General features: G+C 42.8%; 2 protein-coding genes across 3 annotated transcripts in view; both read left to right on the plus strand.

The window, feature by feature from the left end:
- The window catches only part of LOC103369106 (nardilysin-like), a 17,884-nt gene extending 10,381 nt beyond the window's left edge, over positions 1-7,503 (plus strand). The window contains exons 17-31 of one of the 2 annotated variants that reach the window (XM_008297718.1): positions 77-200; positions 556-642; positions 823-942; positions 2,154-2,205; positions 2,503-2,653; positions 2,948-3,075; positions 3,353-3,515; positions 4,478-4,509; positions 4,719-4,857; positions 5,720-5,767; positions 5,855-5,907; positions 6,194-6,277; positions 6,347-6,554; positions 6,759-6,845; positions 6,923-7,503. In XM_008297718.1, coding sequence (XP_008295940.1) covers positions 77-200; positions 556-642; positions 823-942; positions 2,154-2,205; positions 2,503-2,653; positions 2,948-3,075; positions 3,353-3,515; positions 4,478-4,509; positions 4,719-4,857; positions 5,720-5,767; positions 5,855-5,907; positions 6,194-6,277; positions 6,347-6,554; positions 6,759-6,845; positions 6,923-7,117 — 1,671 coding nt within the window. In that variant the 3' untranslated portion in view covers positions 7,118-7,503. Of the gene's footprint in view, positions 1-76; positions 201-555; positions 643-822; positions 943-2,153; positions 2,206-2,502; positions 2,654-2,947; positions 3,076-3,352; positions 3,516-4,477; positions 4,510-4,715; positions 4,858-5,719; positions 5,768-5,854; positions 5,908-6,193; positions 6,278-6,346; positions 6,555-6,758; positions 6,846-6,922 lie in introns of both variants that reach the window. The other variant, XM_008297717.1, reaches the window with a different exon arrangement.
- A 3,134-nt stretch (positions 7,504-10,637) lies between these two features.
- Positions 10,638-18,718, plus strand: LOC103369107 (sterile alpha motif domain-containing protein 9). Its single transcript, XM_008297719.1, has 3 exons — positions 10,638-11,386; positions 12,854-13,139; positions 14,292-18,718. The coding sequence occupies exons 1-3, from the start codon at positions 10,655-10,657 to the stop codon at positions 17,912-17,914; spliced, it is 4,641 nt and encodes a 1,546-aa protein (XP_008295941.1). The 5' UTR covers positions 10,638-10,654; the 3' UTR covers positions 17,915-18,718.
- Positions 18,719-18,876: the final 158 nt, after the last annotated feature.

Consider the following 18,876-nt stretch of genomic DNA (forward strand, 5'->3'; position numbering starts at 1 on the left):
ACTGATCCAGACTGTGTTGAGTGTGTGACCCAGATGGAGTCCTGTCTAATCTTGGTGCTGTGTGCTGTTGGTTCAGGTGATTGGTGCCGCTCTGGACCTGCTGACCCCCCAACGAGCCAACCTGCTGCTGCTGTCTCCAGAGAACGAAGGCCGCTGCCCCCTCAGAGAGAAGTGGTTCGGTACCAGCTACAGCAGCGAAGGTACGACACCGTCAGGTGTTACTGAGGAACCACAACAACTTCCAGCAACCCTGGCTGCAGCATTTTGGATCAGCTGGAGGTTTTTAGAGAGTTATTGGGACGTCCTGATAATAAGGAATTACAGTAGTCCAGTCCAGACGTTATAAATGCGTGGACTAGTTCCTCAGCATGTTAGAACCTGGAGATAAAATAACAGCAGCAAGAAAACTGGTGTTCAGTTGCTTTAGTTAAATAAACACAAAGTTGAGCTTCTGTGAGCCGATTGGTTTCACTCAGCACCGTTTTATTGTGTGAAGAGATGACAATACGATGGTACACCTGTAGTCTGACTCACCTGTGCACCTGTTGGGCTCAGATATCCCTGAGGACTGGGCTCAGCGCTGGACAGGAGACGTGGAGCTCAACCCTGAACTCCACCTTCCTGCTGAGAACAAGTTCATCGGTCAGTAAATAAACTCTGAACCACGTTGTCTTTACTGGCTGTCAACTGTGTTATCAGTTTTTATTCCACACTTGTCCATGAGCCGATACGTTAATCAATCAATTATTTCCTGCATTAATTGATAAGTACTTTGATTCTGGACATAAGGTGACTCTCAGAAACTCTGATCATCTGTTTCAGCGACGGACTTCACCCTGAAGCCGTCCGACTGTCCGGACACGGAGTTTCCCGTCAGGATTGTGAACAGCGACAGAGGCTGTCTGTGGTACAAGAAGGACAACAAGTTCAAGATCCCCAAAGGTGAGTCCAGGTGTCCCGTCAGACCGCTGCTCTGATTGGTCGAACTGCAGCAGCATCATCAGAAGGAATGTCTTCAGGTCTGCAGCTGATTGTTTCCATCAACACGTCTGTCTGGTGTTGAGTCCAGAGGCTCAGAAACACTCTCAGTCTCCAAATAATCATTAAAGAGGAAACTTATCAACCTTATTAACCACAAACATCCCCACATGAGACGCTGAAGCAGCACGTTTTAACACAAGCTGCTGATTAAAGGTTCAGTCTGTCTCTTAGTTAACGGTTTCAGCTCTGATAATCAATCAGTTACTGATCGTCATTGATCCAGATCATTATTGATTATCAGGGTCTTAGTATATTCGACGGTCAGGGAACTTAAACTCCTGAAGCACAAGACAAGAACCCGATCAGAACCAGAACCAGGCTGTGAGCCAGACCTTACAGGACTCAGCGGTGTGCTCAGTAATCCTAAAGGTAAACCAGCAGGAGAAGCAGCTCCCCCTGGAGGACAGTTTGAGTCATTGCAGCATCTGATCAATCGTCAGAACCTTATTGATCCCCACAGAAACAGAGCTGCTGTAAGTCCAGATGAAAACAGACTGATGGGAGTTTCTTCAGCGTCTGTTCCGACAATCAATAATGTAGAATAATATCAGTGACTTGCAGTGATTTGATTTACTGAATAGTTCTTGTTGCTAATCTTGTAAGTGAAGCTGCATTGATACGTTAAACAATCGATTGTCAGGTATTAAATTCATCTCCAACTATTTTACAACAAATAAATAAATCTGCTTGAGTGATTTTAAAAACAAAATCTGTCTAAATTCTGATTTCAGCTCCTTCAGTGAATCTTTTCTGGTTTCTTTCCTCTGTGACGGGAAACTGAACATCTTTGGACACTGGAGGAGACTGTGATCCACATTTAAAGACAAACAACTGATCGATTAATAATCGTTATTGATCAGCTTGTAAATATGTGGATTTGTTTTTTGGTTTCTTGTAACCTGACTGTTTGTGTTGATGTGAGTGTCAGTCGGCTGCAGCTCTGAATGAAGAAGCATTTTCTGCTTCATCGTCCTGAATCCTGTTTGATCTGATTCATCCCAAATGGACCTCGAAGCTTCAGCTGCAGGACCGAAGCAGCAACAAACTGCTTAATGGTTTCTCTCAGATAGTCGGTTTAATGAGCTTCACATCCAACTGTGTCTGTGTTCCAGCCTACATTCGCTTCAACCTGATCTCCCCGATGATCCAGAAGAGTCCTGAGAAGTAAGATGCTCACCTGAACACCTCACACCTGCACTCAGGAGCCTTCTGGTCGGTTTCTAGTTTCAGCCTCAACGTGAAACCTGTGAAGCCGTTTTAAGGTTCTGTATGTCCAGAAATAAAATACAGAAGAGTTCTGTCAGACGATTGAACGGAACCAGCAGGGCTCCATTTAGCTGTTGATCCTAACACAGGAAGTGTTGAGCTGTACCGATCCAGAAGGTTCCTGCCAGTGTCTCTGTCAGATGTTTCCTGTAAACTCAGAGTGCAGACGGTTCTGATGAAGCTTCTCCTCCTCAGTCTGGTTCTGTTCGACCTCTTCGTCAACATTCTGGCCCACAATCTGGCAGAACCGGCGTACGAAGCTGACGTGGCCCAGCTGGAGTACAAGCTGGTGGCTGGAGAGCACGGACTGGTGATCCGGCTGAAGGGCTTCAACCACAAGCTGCCGGTACCGCACATGACACTACACACGACACAGACACACAAGACAGACACACAACACAACGCAGACACACAACAGAGGCACAGACACACAACACAGATATACGTGCCTATTTTCCTTTCATGAACAGTTATTGTAAAAAAACAGACTTCAGTTGTGACTCTGAACCATCAGATGTGTTTAAATCAGTGTGTCGCTGAATAACTTTAAATGTTGTATGTATTATATTATTAGATATTATATTATGATATTATTATATTATATTATTATATATCAGAGTCCCGTGTTGTGTTGTTCCAGCTGCTGCTGAAGCTGATCGTGGATCAGTTGGCAGACTTCAGCTCTGAACTTGGAGTCTTCAACATGTTCTCAGAGCAGCTGAAGAAAACCTACTTCAACATCCTCATCAAACCCGACAGACTTGGCAAGTATGTCCTCCACGTTTTGTTTGTTTTTTTGCTTTTATAGTTCTGAGATATTACAATCCAACCTGCCGACAGTGGGTCAGAACATCTCAGAGTATTTGATGAGTAAAATGTCACAGACATCTTTCTGAATATCCAGATTTTAATCAGTGGTGGAGCAGCACCTGTTAACATCAGGGCCGGTTCAGTTAAAGCCAGACGGTTCAGGCTGAGACTTGAACTGGTCCCTGTGTGTTTGCTGATGCTAAGCTACGCTAACGCAGCTGTGCTCTTCTGTCAGAGACGTCCGGCTGCTGATCCTGGAACACTGCCGCTGGTCCGTCATCCAGAAGTACCGTGCCGTGACCCGCGGACTCTCTGTTGATGAGCTCCTGACCTTCGTGTCAGCGCTGAAGGCGGAGCTGTACGTGGAGGGTCTGGTGCAGGGAAACTTCAGCAGCACGGTGAGACACCTGCAGGACACCTGGACGGGTCCTAACTGAGCCTCCAGCTGGTACACCTGCAGCAACATTTTATAAACTGGTCCATGTCATCTCTTTGGTCTCGTCCACTCTTTTTGTTTTCACAGGTTTACTCAGCGCTGTTTTATTCTATTTATTCTTTTCTTTTGCTCGTGTCCTGCACATCCATATTTTTTCTTTCCTTTAGTGTGTTCTGGCATTTTTGGTACTTTTATTGTTTTATTTTGCACCAGAACAGAGTGAATAAAACCATCGAAAACAGTGAAATACAAAAAGTCCTGCAGAGTTTGGTTCTAATTATCAGCTGCTGCAGGTATTAAACAGCTGCCGTTCTGTCGAAGCTGTAATCAGAGTTATTGGTTAGACAGAAACGTGTTGGTAACAGCTGTTTGATCATCAGTTTGAAATGAATCTGCTCAGAAAGCAGCAGAAACACAAGTTCATGCCAACTGAACCCTTAAAACGGCTTCACAGGTTGAATTTCTTGGTCTGCAAACATCTGAAATTCTCTAAATTTAGGCAAAAGACTCGTTCGGTGTCTTCAGATCCGAGATGCCTGATTCTCAGAATATTAAAAAATTTAACTACTGAAGCTCAAAACTTCACAATAAAACGTTCACATCCTGAAACAGAATCAGGTTGATGTTCGATCTGATCAGTTTGATTGATCCATGAAGAACAGCAGCTAACAGTCACTGACATCTCCACACGAGCTCCTCCTACTCTCATTACTCTGCTCAGAATCAGAGCCAAACTGCAGGACTTTTAAAGCCTTAAACTGTGTTTTATTATCAGGAAAGTTTCCACAAAATCATCTGTAAATGAAAGCGTCATTACTTAAAGGTCTCATCGTCGTCCAGAACAAAACACTCGATGTTCTTCTTTCTGTCTGTGTTTTAATGAAACTCTGAAACTGTGATTTAACAGATGTTTTCCTCCAACAGGAGTCCAAAGAATTTCTGCACTACTTCACTGAGTGAGTATTCATTCATTCATTCATTCATTCATTCATTCATTCATTCATTCATTCATTCATTCATTCATTCATTCACTCACATTTCATCAGGCCACTCTGAGATCAGTCTGAAGCTGAATAATGGACTCATCACCTGAACAGACAAATGTTCTGAGATGTAAAGTTTAAATGTGTAACAGTCAACAAACGTTTTATTGTGACATGAGCAGGAAGCTGCAGTTCCAGCCGCTGTCTGCAGAGGTCCCCGTTCTGTTCCGGGTGGTCGAGCTGCCTCAGAAACATCATCTCTGTAAAGTCAAATCTCTCAACAAAGGAGACGCAAACTCAGAGGTCACCGTCTACTACCAGGTAGGAGCACACACTCGCTTGAGCCAGCTTTTACTTTGAAGGACGAGGCCTCCCTCCAATCAGCTGCTGCCACATCAGCTGCAGCATAAGACTCACATTTAATCTGGTATCGTCAGTGTTAGCACCAAACAATCCAGAGAGGCCGTTTCATCCTGCAGAGTCAAGGATCAAACGGATCCCGTCCAGGATGTGATGAGCTTTACTCTGATCCATCATCTAAACATCATCGTGTTAAATCTGAAGACACGAGGCAGTGCTTCTGTCCACAGCTTAATTATTTGTTGTTTGGAACCAAAACTAAGTTCTGAAAAATATTTTTGGCTGAATTTTCAGGATTTTACTTTTTCAGATGTGGGAATTTTGTGCTTCACCTTCAAAATAAAAGTTGTGAAGCCGTTATAAAGGTTCAATATCTCCAGAAATAAAACTCTGAATAGTTTCATCAGACGACTGAATGGATCCAGCAGGACGCAGTTTAGTTATTGATCCTTGGAAACAGAAGAAAGTGCAGCATGTTCTAGGTGTTGATCCAGAACGTTCCTGTCAGTGTCTATCTATGGATGGATCCGTGTTTCTACTAAAATCCAGTCCTTGGTCACATTTCACCAACTGTTGAGGCTCTAACATCAGTAGAACCTGAAGTTGGATCAGTTCTTAGATGTTTTAATGTCTGGACGTATTGAAGGCTTTAAAATGTTATCACAGGTTCTTTTAAGGGTAAAACAGAAAATGTCTTAAATTCTAAATATTTAACGTAACCCAGTTAGCGAACCGGATCTGTTACCTCAGTGACTGTGGCTGTGTTAAGCTCTTCTCCATCCAGAGGGGATGACGTGTTGAGACTCTGATGTTTGTGTTGCAGTCGGGGCTGAAGCAGCTCAGAGACCACGCTCTGATGGAGCTGCTGGTGGTGAGTTCACTTCCTGTCTCTCATCAGCTAAACGTTGTAACTCACCTGTGAGCTGCAAATGTAACCGTCAACTCTGTCTGTGTTTAGATGCACATGGAGGAGCCCTGCTTCGACTTCCTCCGGACCAAAGAGACTCTGGGGTGAGCCGCCATTCATCCACCCTAGTTCACGTCACATATATTAAAACACGTACATGTGTACAAATCTTTTCAGTCCAGATCATTCAATAGTCATCTCAGGTCACTGACAGTGAAAACTGTAGAACTTATTATTAATAATAATAATAATAATAATAATAATAATAATAATAATAATGATTATCAAGCTGAAGAATTTTGTTAAACTGAAACTCTGAGTCTTTTTATTCCTTTAGATCAACTAACAGATCAATGAAACATTAAGTAATAACATTACTGTTACCTGCAGGTACCAGGTGTATCCCACCTGCAGAAACACTTCAGGTGTTCTGGGCTTCTCCGTCACCGTGGAGACTCAGGCCACCAAGTTCAGGTGAGTTCAGGTGAGTTTACCTGCCGGTCAGCAAGTGACGCTGCCAACTGACACCGTCTCGTCCCGCAGCTCCGAGTTTGTGGAGGCGAAGATCGAGGACTTCCTGCGGAGCTTCGGCGAGCGTCTGGCGGCGCTGAGCGAAGACGCCTTCAGCACGCAGGTGACGGCGCTCATCAAGCTGAAGGAGTGTGAAGACGCTCACCTGGGCGAGGAGGTGGACCGCAACTGGTTCGAGGTGGTGACGCAGCAGTACGTGTTCGATCGGCTGCACAAGGAGGTGACGCACAGCCAGACACACAACAACCACACATACGATGTTCACAACAGACACACAAAGGTCCTAGTTCTAGTTCTGATCCTGATCCTGGGCATGGTTCTGCTTCTGGTCCTGATCCTGTTCCTGGCTCTGGTCCTACTTCTGGTTCTGGTCAAGGTCCAGGTCCAGGTCCTGCTGTGTAACAGTTGTGTTCTGGTTCTGCAGATCGAGGCGCTGAAGGCATTCCGTCAGGAGAACCTGGTGTCGTGGTTCTTGGAGCACAGAACCAGCAGCAGGAAGCTCAGCGTTCACGTGAGTCTGTTCACTTCCTGCTTGCGTCCACGCTGAAGTTTAATAAAGTTAAGTTTAATCAACCGTTCCGTGTTCAGGTGGTGGGTTTTGGCGTGGAGGAGAACGACCCAGTGGATCCGGGTGGCGCCGACAGCCCGTCCTGCTCAGCGTACGGCGAGGTGAGCGAGCTGAGCTTCCTGCCGACGGCGCTGAAGGACGTGATACTGATCAGCGACATCAGAGGCTTCACCTCGACGCTGCCGCTGCACCCCTACCACAAGATCCTCAGCTAGGCCCCGCCCACCGCAGCGCCGCCTCCTGATTCACTGCCTGTCTGTTACCATGGTAACAGCTAGCACCGAGGAACCCTCTGTTCTCTTCTCTGTCACTGGTTGATTAACGCTGCGTTCGCTCCTGTGGGAAACTGTAAATATGACGGTGAGCTTCTGAAAACTACAATCATGGCGGCCGGTGATTTTAAGATGTCTGAATTCTTCTAACTGTGAATTAATGAGAATTCCCAGGAGCAGTGAAGGCAGCGTGATGACTCAGGGCTCTGCTTTAACGTGTTCATACTGTAACGTGCTGACGGTCAGGCGTGACCGCATCAACACGTAGAACGTCTGAATGGTCTGAGGTCAATGTTTCTGTCACTAAATAATAAACAGATTTAAAGGGATTGTCTAACGTCTCCTTCAAATGTTTCCTGTTTCAGCTGCAACAAGAACTACAGACACTACATGTGGCTCATCTCATGAAAAACACCAACAAAGTTCATCTAAGAATAGAAATGGTCCCTCCAATGTCTAGAACTTGTTCTGACCAACCACCATCACACATGCTGATATGAGCCTGGAAAGTTTACCCAGAATGCACTTTGTAAAGTTTTCTCTGGTGAATGATGAGAAACCAGAAACACATCCAGGGTACCAATGATTGTTTCTATGACTCTGTGTCATAGACATTAAACTGCTGCAGTCTGACTGTTCACACTACGAGACATCCCATAATACTGATGCTACCAGCTGCTTACAGAGGACATGAACAGAACCAGATCCAGTCCTGCAGGTCTTCACTCATCATCAGACTGCTGGTCTTTGGTAGAAGCTTCCATCACTTCATCTTGTTCTCAGCATGACACAACGGACAATAACTGTTGGCTGCTTTAACATTCACAGTGCAGAGCAGCCAACAGCTGATTCTACTGTTCAACAATCTGATCGATATTTTCTGGATGAATCGATCAGCTGTTTAGTTCTAAAATGTCTAAGTGGTAAAAATGTGGATCAAGGTTTAGGGTAATAGGGTAATACTTCAGGCATCATTCTGCTGAATAATGAGTTTTTACTTTCCATCTGTTGAGTACATTTCTCTGGTGATATTGTGTACCTTCACTTAAATACATACAAGTTGTGAGATGAATCATTAATCTGATTTTGAACCTGGTTTATTAAAAGGATCATGCTCTTAGCTTTACACTGGCGTTTGTCTGCGGGTGTGACTTTAATGTGACATAACATGAAGGAGGGGCCTCACCTCCGCAGGTAGGCATCAGGAAATAAAACTTTGCAGTTGTTCTCTCAGCAGTGATTCCAGGAAGTCTTTGCAGTTCCATTTCTGTTCGGAATAACATCACGTCAGTATATTCCAGCAGAGATGGTCATCAGCAAAAATCCATCCTGAAGAGGCCTCTGGAGGTGAGAACTGTTGGCACTAAATACAGAAAATACTGATGTTTTATCACCGACTGCACAGTTTCATGTGAACGTGCTGTTATGTGATAGAATAGTTTTGAGTTTGAACAGGCCTTTCAGACTGACACTGTAAAAAAATCAAACTGTATTCCGTTTTTACAGGCTAACAAGCTTTTAAAAAATGCTCTGAATTAATTTCTGTGTACGATCATATTTAAATGTAAATTTTCATACGAGTTGTGCGATTACACTGTGCTGTGTTTTGTAACCGAAACCAAACATATCTGAAGGCGACACACCCAGAAACCATGCAAAGGTCCTCGACTTAATCGGACACACCCGGGGGGGGAGGGGGTGACGTACATCTGAGAGCAGATACAACATAAGCAAGGATCTAGTCAGGAGAAAACAATCTGGATAAGTGCCATAGAACAAGTTCAGGTGTGATAGGGCGTTGGTGCCAATAGCAGGCTGTGTGGGAGGTGATAGGAATTTTTATTTTATTTATTTATTTATTTTCATTTAGTTTGTTTGTTTCCAGTCTGTCAGGTGCAGAGGTGTTCAGTGAAGAGCTAGTCTTTAGTCTGTTCTTAAGGACTGAGAGGGAGTCAGCAGATTGAACAGAATTTGGCTGTTTGTTCTGGGAACCACAGAGGAGAAGAGTCCAGCTACCGACCTCGACGTGTTGTGGTGGTTGGATCAGGAGGCTTTGGTTGGTCGAGTTAGTGAGCAGAGGGAGTGTAGACCTGAATGAGAGTTCAGGTAGGAGGGAGCTGTTCTCACTGTGGTTTTGTAAGCAAGTGTCAGAGTACTGAATTTGATGCGGGCAGCGACTGGAGGCCAGAGAAGCGATCTGAACAGTGACAGATGTGCTGCTGTAGTTGATGCGTGATATTATAAGAGCTTGTACCAGGAGTTGTGCTGCATGTTCAGACAGGAAAGGTCTGATCTTCCTGATGTTGTACAGGACGCACTGACACGACCAAGCAACAGAGACCACATGAGCCTTGAAGGTTAGTTGGTCGTCAATCATGACACTCAAGTTTCTGGCAGACTTAGTGGGTTTGAGTTGGGTTGAATCAAGCTGGATGTTGATTTCTTGTTGTAGAGAGGGACTGGCTGGGACGACAAGGAGCTCAGGCTTAGAGAGGTTGAGTTGAAGTGGCATTTCTTCATCCATGCCGAGATGTTTGCAAGGCATGATGAGATCCGGGCAGAGACCGTGTGGTCGTCCAGGGGTAACGACAGGAAGAGATGGGTATCATCAGTATAATAATGGTATGAGAAACCATGGGCCTGGGTCTCACATAGAACAATCATGTTTTTTGGTCATTTTATAGATTCATTAAAGGTCTTCTGGAAATATGCTGGGTCATAAATATACACACAGAAATGTTAAAATCTGGTTAAACTTCCATGTTCTCCTCAGTTGGGTTCTTCTGGTCTCCGTCCACCAGCTTCTGGTTCATCTTTGACTCCTCTGGACAGAATCGCTGCAGGTCAACTAAACTTGTTGTCTTTCTGACTCAGACTTGTTTCTTCATCAGTATACAGGTTCTTGATGGTTTCAGTCAGGACTTTGGGGAGACCAGTCTAGAACCTTCATTCCATCCTGATTGAAACATTTCTTCATCACTTTGATGTGTGTTTGGGCTCATTGAGGTTTTCCTGAAGAACATGGAGGTAATCCTCCTTCTTCATTGTTCCATTGACTTTGTGTAAAGCTCCAGTTCCACTGGCAGCAGAACAGCCCCAGAGCATACCTTTAATAAATCAATGAAAGAACCAAAATATAGGATTGTTTTTTTGTGACAAAAATTCATGTATTCTGAAGATTCCATTATTGAAAAATCAGAGTTGTGGAGTCATTGGAAACTGAAGACCGACATGATAAACATGGATTTTACAAGTAGATGGAAACCTTTGTTTGCAACTGCACATCAAGAGAAAATCATATTAGCAGAACAGTTAATCAATACTTTTTGGTTTAGTTAAGGAATACCAGCAGAATTATTAGTTACAATAATTTGTAGCATCCATTTAGCCCATCTTGTTTTTATTATACTCAAATGCATAATGTTGGAGCACTGATTACTTTTGTACTGAACTTTGTTTTCTATTTTTAGTTGATCCAAAATGAGCCAGTCAAAATCGAAGCCACCAGCTTCGATTGAGAAATGGACCACAGAAGACGTCCACCAGTGGCTTATGACAGTTGTCAAAGTTCATCAGAGTTGTGCAGACAAGTTCTCTGAGGAGGAAGTCCTAGGAGAGAGTTTGCTTTTTTTTGAAAAGACAGACATTTTGGACTTGGGATTAAAACATGGTCCTGCTGTGAAAATCACATCATTTCTAGAAAGTCTGAAAGCAGGATCCAACCATCAGTCACAGCTGCCAGCATATGTGGAGAAATGGACAAAGGAGCAGGTGAACCAGTGGTTACTGCAGCATGTGAACGTGTACAGCAAATATGCAGCACGACTCCTAGAGGAGGACGTGTCTGGAGATTGCCTTGTTTGCTTCAAGAAGCAGGATCTTCTGGATCTAGGTGTGAAAAGTGGCCCTGCTGTAAAGATTCTGGGAGAGCTCCGCCAGTTGAACAACAAACCAGAGCCAACGTTGCAACCCATCCTTCACACCAGCAACCAGACAGAAGCTACAAAACCCACTCACTCTGAACTAAGTTTGGCTCAGATGACAGAAATCCATCAACCAGAGTCATCTGACAAAACTGAACCAAAGAGAGTTGAAGTGGTGGAAAATGAACCCAAACAGGCTCAGCTGCTGTCTGGTAAAGCTTCAAAAGAGGAGGAAATTCAACAGCCACAGCCACAGAACGTGGGGAGGAAGAAACAAACACCTGTTGTGGTAAAATTTCTATTATCTCATATGCCTTATAGTAAAACCCCTTTTAGACCTGCTCTCCTCTCCATTAATCTGACAGCATCTGAGCATGTTGACCTCATGTCTGAAACACTTAGCCAAAAAAGTCATGACGGCGATCGTAACAGGTCAGAGCAAGAAACATTTCACTTTCGACACAAGTCTGAACCGCAGCATTACATTAACAGATTATAATATAATATTGAATTTCCCTTCTGGGATGAATAAAGTATTTATTTATTTATTTATTTTCAGATACAGTCATGAGCAAGCATTTGCATCCACTTGTAAAGACCATGTATACCATGTCAGTCATGATTTTTCAGTGACTCCTAGAACTGAATGTTCTGTGATGGAATCATTGAATCTTTGTCAAAAGCAATCCTGCATTTTGGTTCGTTCACAGATTTATTACAGGTCTACTAGAAATATAAAATATGCTGGGTCACAAATATACATACAGAAATGTTAATATTTGGTTAAATGTCCATTTCCACATCAGTTAGGTTCTTCTGGTTTTACAAAACTTCAAGTTCAACTTTTTCGTGTTCCCCACCATGAATCCAAACCAATACATTTCAACTGGAATTATCTTTCGTGTCTAGGCCACGTTTTTCCCCTATTAGACAGCGCATTTGCTGTGATGTGTTTGTCGTTCTTTTCTTTCGACAGTCAGCATTAACCAGTTTTCCTGTTATAGCCCATTCACACTAACAACTATAGAGATCACTACACAGATGTGTGCGCCCACACTGACCAATGTTAACATTCTGTAAACATCGGCGCTGAACAGCTACCGTGTGCTTCAGCTGCTATAAGCTCCGTATCCATTCAAATATGAAAGGCAGAAAAAACTACTCGTAGCTGTAGTAATAGCTGAAAAGTGGCGGGGGCATTAGCGTATGCTTTAATTTCTTGCAAAAGCATTCAGCACCATCATTTTGGGTCTGACATGCAGTATTTTATTAAAATGTAAATTACAGTCTTGTAGGGCTGGACTCGAATATCCGAATATTCAGTCATTGTCGTGGTTATCACCATTACCATCTGTGTTTACTTCCACACACACTGAGCACGCTCTCTGCGTGTGACGTCATCGTGTCCTCTTCTGCGCATGCGGGACACTTTTGGGTCGTATGAAGTTCCCACAGCAGATCACATAAAAGTCGCATTTAATTGGAAATGTGAACAAACTCGCAAAAAAATTGGATTTCACAAGAAAATCCGAATTGAACATTAAATCCTGCAATCTGAATGTAGCCTAAGTTTTGTGAAGGAATCTGAAGACTTTTTCTACATTTCAGCTCCAATATTGATCCAAGTTGGGATTTTGCATCTCTTTGTGGTTATGTGTCAAATAGTAAAATAGCACAATTACAAACAAGACAAAAGCTATTTTTAAAACAAGCAAACTTTCAGGATCATTGAATATTTCCTTCTTATTTTCTGCAGACTACAGTTGGACCAAAAATATCTGCGATAATGACAGCGGAGATCCAGAAAACCCTCGACAACCTTTCAGAAGTTGACCTGAAACAATTTCATTTCAACTTACGAATAAACACGACATCCAGCCAGACACCTATTCCTCAGCGTAAACTGGCGAGCAAGGACACCATGGACACCGCTAGCTTACTGATTGCTCACTATGGACACATGGAGGCGCTACAGGTCACAATACAAACCCTCAGAGACATCAATCAGAACAACCTTGCCTGCGAGCTAGAAAAGGACACAAGTAAGACAATTATTGCATTTGTTACTAATTGCTCCTTTTGTAATTGCAGATAGCAACTGTCATTGTGTGATGTTGCTGTGTTGTTGATGATGACTTTGTTTCTATGGCAGCATCCTTTTAGAGAACAGTAGTACTGCTCAGTCGCAGGGTCAATGGGACAAACTAAAATCCTCAGTGAGCTCCACTGTGATAGTGCCTCACTTTATTTGTATCTGTTCCTAATTACTGTGAAAACATTTAATGCTTTTCTTATTCACTGAAACTACAGTGATCTGCTGTTTAAGGAAGTTTCTGAGGCTTTTTAAATAACGAAACTGCAGCATACAACAACGGTGGCAGTCCTGAGCTGAATCCAACAGAAGCCCTTTGTGGTGTTTTCCAGAGAAAGGTAGAGCAACACAACCCCTCCGGCAAAGAGCAGCTGAATAAAACAGTGTGAAGAACTCAGTCCTCCTCCATGCTGAGGAGGACTGAGTCTGTCAGCAGAGATAAAGACTGAAGGAACCAAAGAACCTCAAGAATGAAAGATGGACTCAGTTTAGCTGAGTTACTGCTGCGGAGCCTGAATTTAATAGATGAAATTTAAACTAGTAGTCTGTGATCTGACATCAGAGTAAATACTCTACTGATTTTGTTAGACGTAATCGGATTACTGCAAGATGAAACAATTTTGAATTATTTAACATTTTGATCATATTGCACTGGGCAGTACTCACTGCTCTTGTAGACTGTATACATTTGTAATCCATTTTAAAGATTTACATCTTCCGTGGTGCCCAAAACCCGTAGGTAAGTCTGGCATTGACAAACATTAGTCTTGTTATTTTTCTTGGGATTCTCAGATGTGTTCTATCTATTGTGGTGGTTTGTTTGTGCACCTTTTTAGATTGTGTTATGATTCAAATGAAACAATATATTTATTATTTATTAATAATGAGGATTATTGATGGAAACCAGCTTTAAGCTAAATCCGACATATTTACACAAAGTCATTGTACTGCATGTGTTCATTAACATGCACTGTCCTCTCCCACATAAATGAATTTTAAAAATATAGAATAACACCAGCCTCAACCTTTAACCTTCAAGATAGCAATGCTGTGTCAGTTGTGGGTTCTGGTACTTAATAGATTCTTGTTGCTCTTCCTGCAGGTCGACTGAAGCAGCACTGTCCTCCAACAAAAGGTGGAAAGAAAGAAGCAAACCAGGGAGAAAAACTGAAGGCTTTGTTAACTTGTGGTGGAAACTCACTTGACAACTACGACAGCTTTGTTGTTGTTGTAAACAAGAGCAGTCTAGAACAAGTACAGTATCTGCAGTTTCTGAGTAAGTTGAAATTGTTCTGTGTGTTAGACTTTGATCCAAACTCTGCTGCTTCAGGTGGACTGTGCCATTCATACAGACAGTCCAGGGTGGCTAATCTGCATACCGCAACACAGTTTCAAGGACAGACTGAGTCAGTGATAAAGAGTCTCAACCTCTACAAACAGACCAGCTGGGTCTTCTGTAATGGCCGACAGGACGTCGACAGCGATTCCAACAAGGAGCTGGATTACAGGAACTGGTTGAGGAAGTGTTGCAGAGATGTAGAACAGCTGGTTTCATTCATCTGCAACCCCGAAGTTCTTCTCCGTGGAAGATGTCTGATCATATTCCTCCTGCTTTCACCGGTGGACACTGAGAAAGACCCGATGTTTGATATCTACAGGTCTTTCATAAAGCACATTGTGGAGGAAAATGTCATCACTATCTGTGAATGTCAGAGCACATATCTGAAATGGAGGAAACTCATACTAGAAAAGTGTGACTTTGACATTGACCATCTGTCCATAAGTGAACTCACCCTGAGTGAGATCAACGGTACCATCATGGGGCTGGGACCACTAAGTCGGTCATCTGGAAGACTGCTTCCCTCCTCTGGAGCTAGCACTGTGATCCTCAAACAAAAGGATGAAGATCTACTGACAGCTCTCGATGTGTTGTGTATAAATCAATGTGAAAAAATGTATGATGAAAACAGTTCAGAGTTTCATGAATTCAGGATCAAAGTTGAGGAGGAATTCTACAGAGGAGGCAAAGTCAAGTGGTGGAACTTCTACTTCTGTGACACAGACAAAGAGAAGCTGTTTGTCAAGAGGGAAAAGTATAAAAATGTGAAGGGGATGATCAGATCTCAGCGGAGAGATTCAAACATCTGCGTTCTGCTCAACCTGTTTCACCATGCAGGTTGTGGCGGTACCACCTTAGCGATGCATGTGATGTGGGATCTCCGGCGAGAGTTCAGATGTGCTGTGCTGAAAGACAAAACGCTGCCCAAAACAGAAGTGGCCACCCAAGTTCTTAAACTGATGAAACTTGAAAGTGACAAACCATCTCCAGTTCTGCTGTTGGTTGATGATTCAAAAGAAACAGAAAATCCTAATGATCTTGTGAACTGCATACGTAATGCTGCAATGGAGGACAACTTCAACCTAAACGTAGATGATGCACCAAACTGCAAAGTCATCATCCTGAACTGCGTTCGTTCTCATAGTCCAAAGGAACAATACAGACAGCACAACCAAACACAAAACCAATACATCACTACTTCACTGACCCAAGAAGAACAAAGAGATTTTGAAAAGAAACTGAAAGAGCTCAAAGAAACTCATGAAAAACCTGAAAACTTTTACAGCTTTATGATCATGAAGAGTAACTTTGACCACAAGTACATCGACGGTGTTGCTCATAACACGTTGGAGAACTTTGATCGCAGCACAAAGGAGGCCAAACTGTTTGCCTTCCTAGCTCTACTGAACACATATGTGGCAGAATCAGAAATCGCTCTGTCTCTCTGTGAGGATTTCTTTGGGATGAAACTGATCCGGCTGGAAGAGGAGAGTGTTCTTGACAGAATGAAGCCATTCTCAAACCTTCTCATTGTAGACACAGTGGAAGAATGGGGCGGATACAAAGGAATCCGAATCCTTCATCACACCATAGCATCTGCTTGTCTGGATGAGTTGGAGAGAAGCTTCTCCCTGAAAGTGAGTGACATTGCCATGCAGATGCTGCATTACGATCTGTTCTTCAGTTTTGGAGTTGTTAAACACAGACTGATGCTCTCAATTCAACGAATGTTGATTGAGAGACAACGGAAAAAAGATGGCGAGGACAGAGAACTGTTTTCTCCTCTCATAGAGAAAATTCACAGCCAGCAGGGGAGACGAACCGTCCAAGAAATCTTTGTGACAGCATCATCTCGGTTTGAGGAGAGTGCATCTATTCCTCAGGCATTGGCGAGATATTTGTACATCAATGAGCGTGACTTCCCAGAGGCTTTGAAGTGGGCGGAAAAAGCCAAGAACATTAAAGATAACCCATACACGTTCGACACAATTGGACAAGTGCATAAAAGCAATTTGAAGTCTAACATAGACAGAGAAAAGCAGGAGAAATCACGCAATCCAGAAGATCTGCACACAAACATTAAAATAGCCACCAATGGTATGAAAGCATTCCAGAGGGCTCAGGAGCTGGCAGACATCGCAGATGAACCTGAAGGTGACGACGACCAAGACTCAGAGGACTATCCCAGGAAGTCATACACCATTTATGGCTACGTCAACATGCTGGAAATGGCTTTCTTGGTCTTTGAGATACTGAGCAGGTTGCCTTTCTTTGAGGAACGCAATCCCATGAAGAAAATGTACTTGCAGAGTTTCCTCAGAGGAGCACTCAAAATCACCAATGTGCACAAAGAGGACAACGAGATCAACAACAGATATGCAGAGATCATCAAAGAACACGAACCGTTTCTTGTCAAACTGAAATCTGAAGCCAAAGAAAATTTTGAACTCCTCGACCGTTACTTTGTTTACACAAAAGGAAACTCAGAATTTGACAAAACAAATCACAGAAAAGTCTGTGAACTGTTTAAGAAGTATGTGGATCTTTTTTGCACGACACCAGAGGACATAAAAAAAGAACAAGAAAACAAATCCCACCTCAATTCGAAAATAGATATCGAAGAACGTAAATTGTTCCTTGAGAAGAACCAAGCAGATACGTTCTCAGGAATACTTCAGCACTTGATTAAACCTGCTGAAGACATGGAGAGGATCACAGAGTGCTATGCATTCTTACAGCAAGAAACTGTCCATCAAAAGCAAAACATGCAAGTGAAAATTAACTACATTCTGTCCAGCATTGTTCTTTACCATCAGAAACCAAAATCCAAACATTTGAAGAATACCAGACACCTCTCTGATCTCCTGAGGGAAATTCTGCAGCATGTTGGACTGTGGTACTCCTTCCCTGACCCATACTACCTGGCTCTGCTGTTGTTCTGGCCGAGTCCAACTGAGCAGAACACAGAAATCAGTAAATATGTGATTGCGATCCGAAAGTCATCCCAGAAGCATCTGTCCAAGCTGTTTCGTAAGAGAAGCACGATTGCCTACTTCTATTTAGGAAAAGAACAAGGACTCAAGAGGCTTGTCTCAAAGTCCAAACTGGACAGGAGTTTTCTGCCTAAAATACCTCCTGATACGTTGACACAACTGTGGTGGAATGGAGACATATTTAAGGAAGAAGTGATCATCAGCTGCCTTTACCGAGTCAGTGGAACCATCGAACAGGGAGAGGTGTACGCAAACTATGGTGCCCTGAAAATCCCGGTGCGTCCGGCTCGCATCAGTGGAATCAGAAGTGGTTTCAGCACAGAAAAGGTCTCCTTCTACCTTGGATTTGCCATTAATGGACCACTCGCATATGATATTAAATATGAAAACTAGAGAGAAGACATGAAGGAACAAGAGAGCCAAGAAAATGAACTGAAATAAATCTGAAAACCAGGATGTAGTACAGCACGAAAAACTAGCAGGGTAGATGATGATACTGCGATTAGTTCCTGGCTGTATGTTTGGTTTGTATTTGTGTGTTAATGCATTCTATTAAATGATGATTTCTATACACTCTGTGGAGAGATGATTTGTGTGTTTCGTTGATGCAGACTGTTCCAGTTCTGCTTAGTGCAAACGGCAGGGACAGTGAAACACTGAAACAACTTAAAGATGAAATATCATGTGAGGAACAAGTGAAGTCACTGCTTTTCCGTCAAAGAACATTTGAATAATGATGACGGAGAGGTGACAGTGATGGGATGGATTCATATTTTGTTCTACAGAAAAATGTCACTGTAGAGGTTTTCTGAGCTCTAAATTCATTGTATATTACAGTAAAATATATCATATTTCTGTACAGACTTTAGGTTGGAACAAGCCTTCAAATTTCAGGTGTTTCAACCTTTACATTGTGTTTGAATATCTGCACTTTTCCCTCAGCTCTGTGATTTGCATCATCGCATGTTAATAACTCTCTCTTTGAATAAGTCTGTGATTGTGTAATTCTAACAGGGAGCGATGCAACATCATATACTTGTACAACAGTAATGTCTGTTTGTTTTCTGGTAAAATGAGGCCTGTGTTGTAAAATAGTTATTTGCTGTTCACATGATTTCCAATTTTTCCTTTTTTGCTAAAAACCACCAATGTGATTATTGTACAAATGCACAATAAAATTGTGTTTTGAGTAATGTTTGCACATGTCTGCAAGTGTTTTCCTCCAGTTATATGTTGTAGACTCTTTTTTTTTTTTTTACCTTACTGTTCTTTTTTTGGGGCTGCAGGGTGGCGCAGTTGGTTAGCACTGTTGCCTCGCAGCAAGAAGGTTGCCGGTTCGCGTCCCAGTGGGGGCA

Source organism: Stegastes partitus, unplaced genomic scaffold (assembly GCF_000690725.1).
Source record: "Stegastes partitus isolate 25-593 unplaced genomic scaffold, Stegastes_partitus-1.0.2 Scaffold1241, whole genome shotgun sequence".
Lineage (NCBI taxonomy): Eukaryota > Metazoa > Chordata > Actinopteri > Pomacentridae > Stegastes > Stegastes partitus.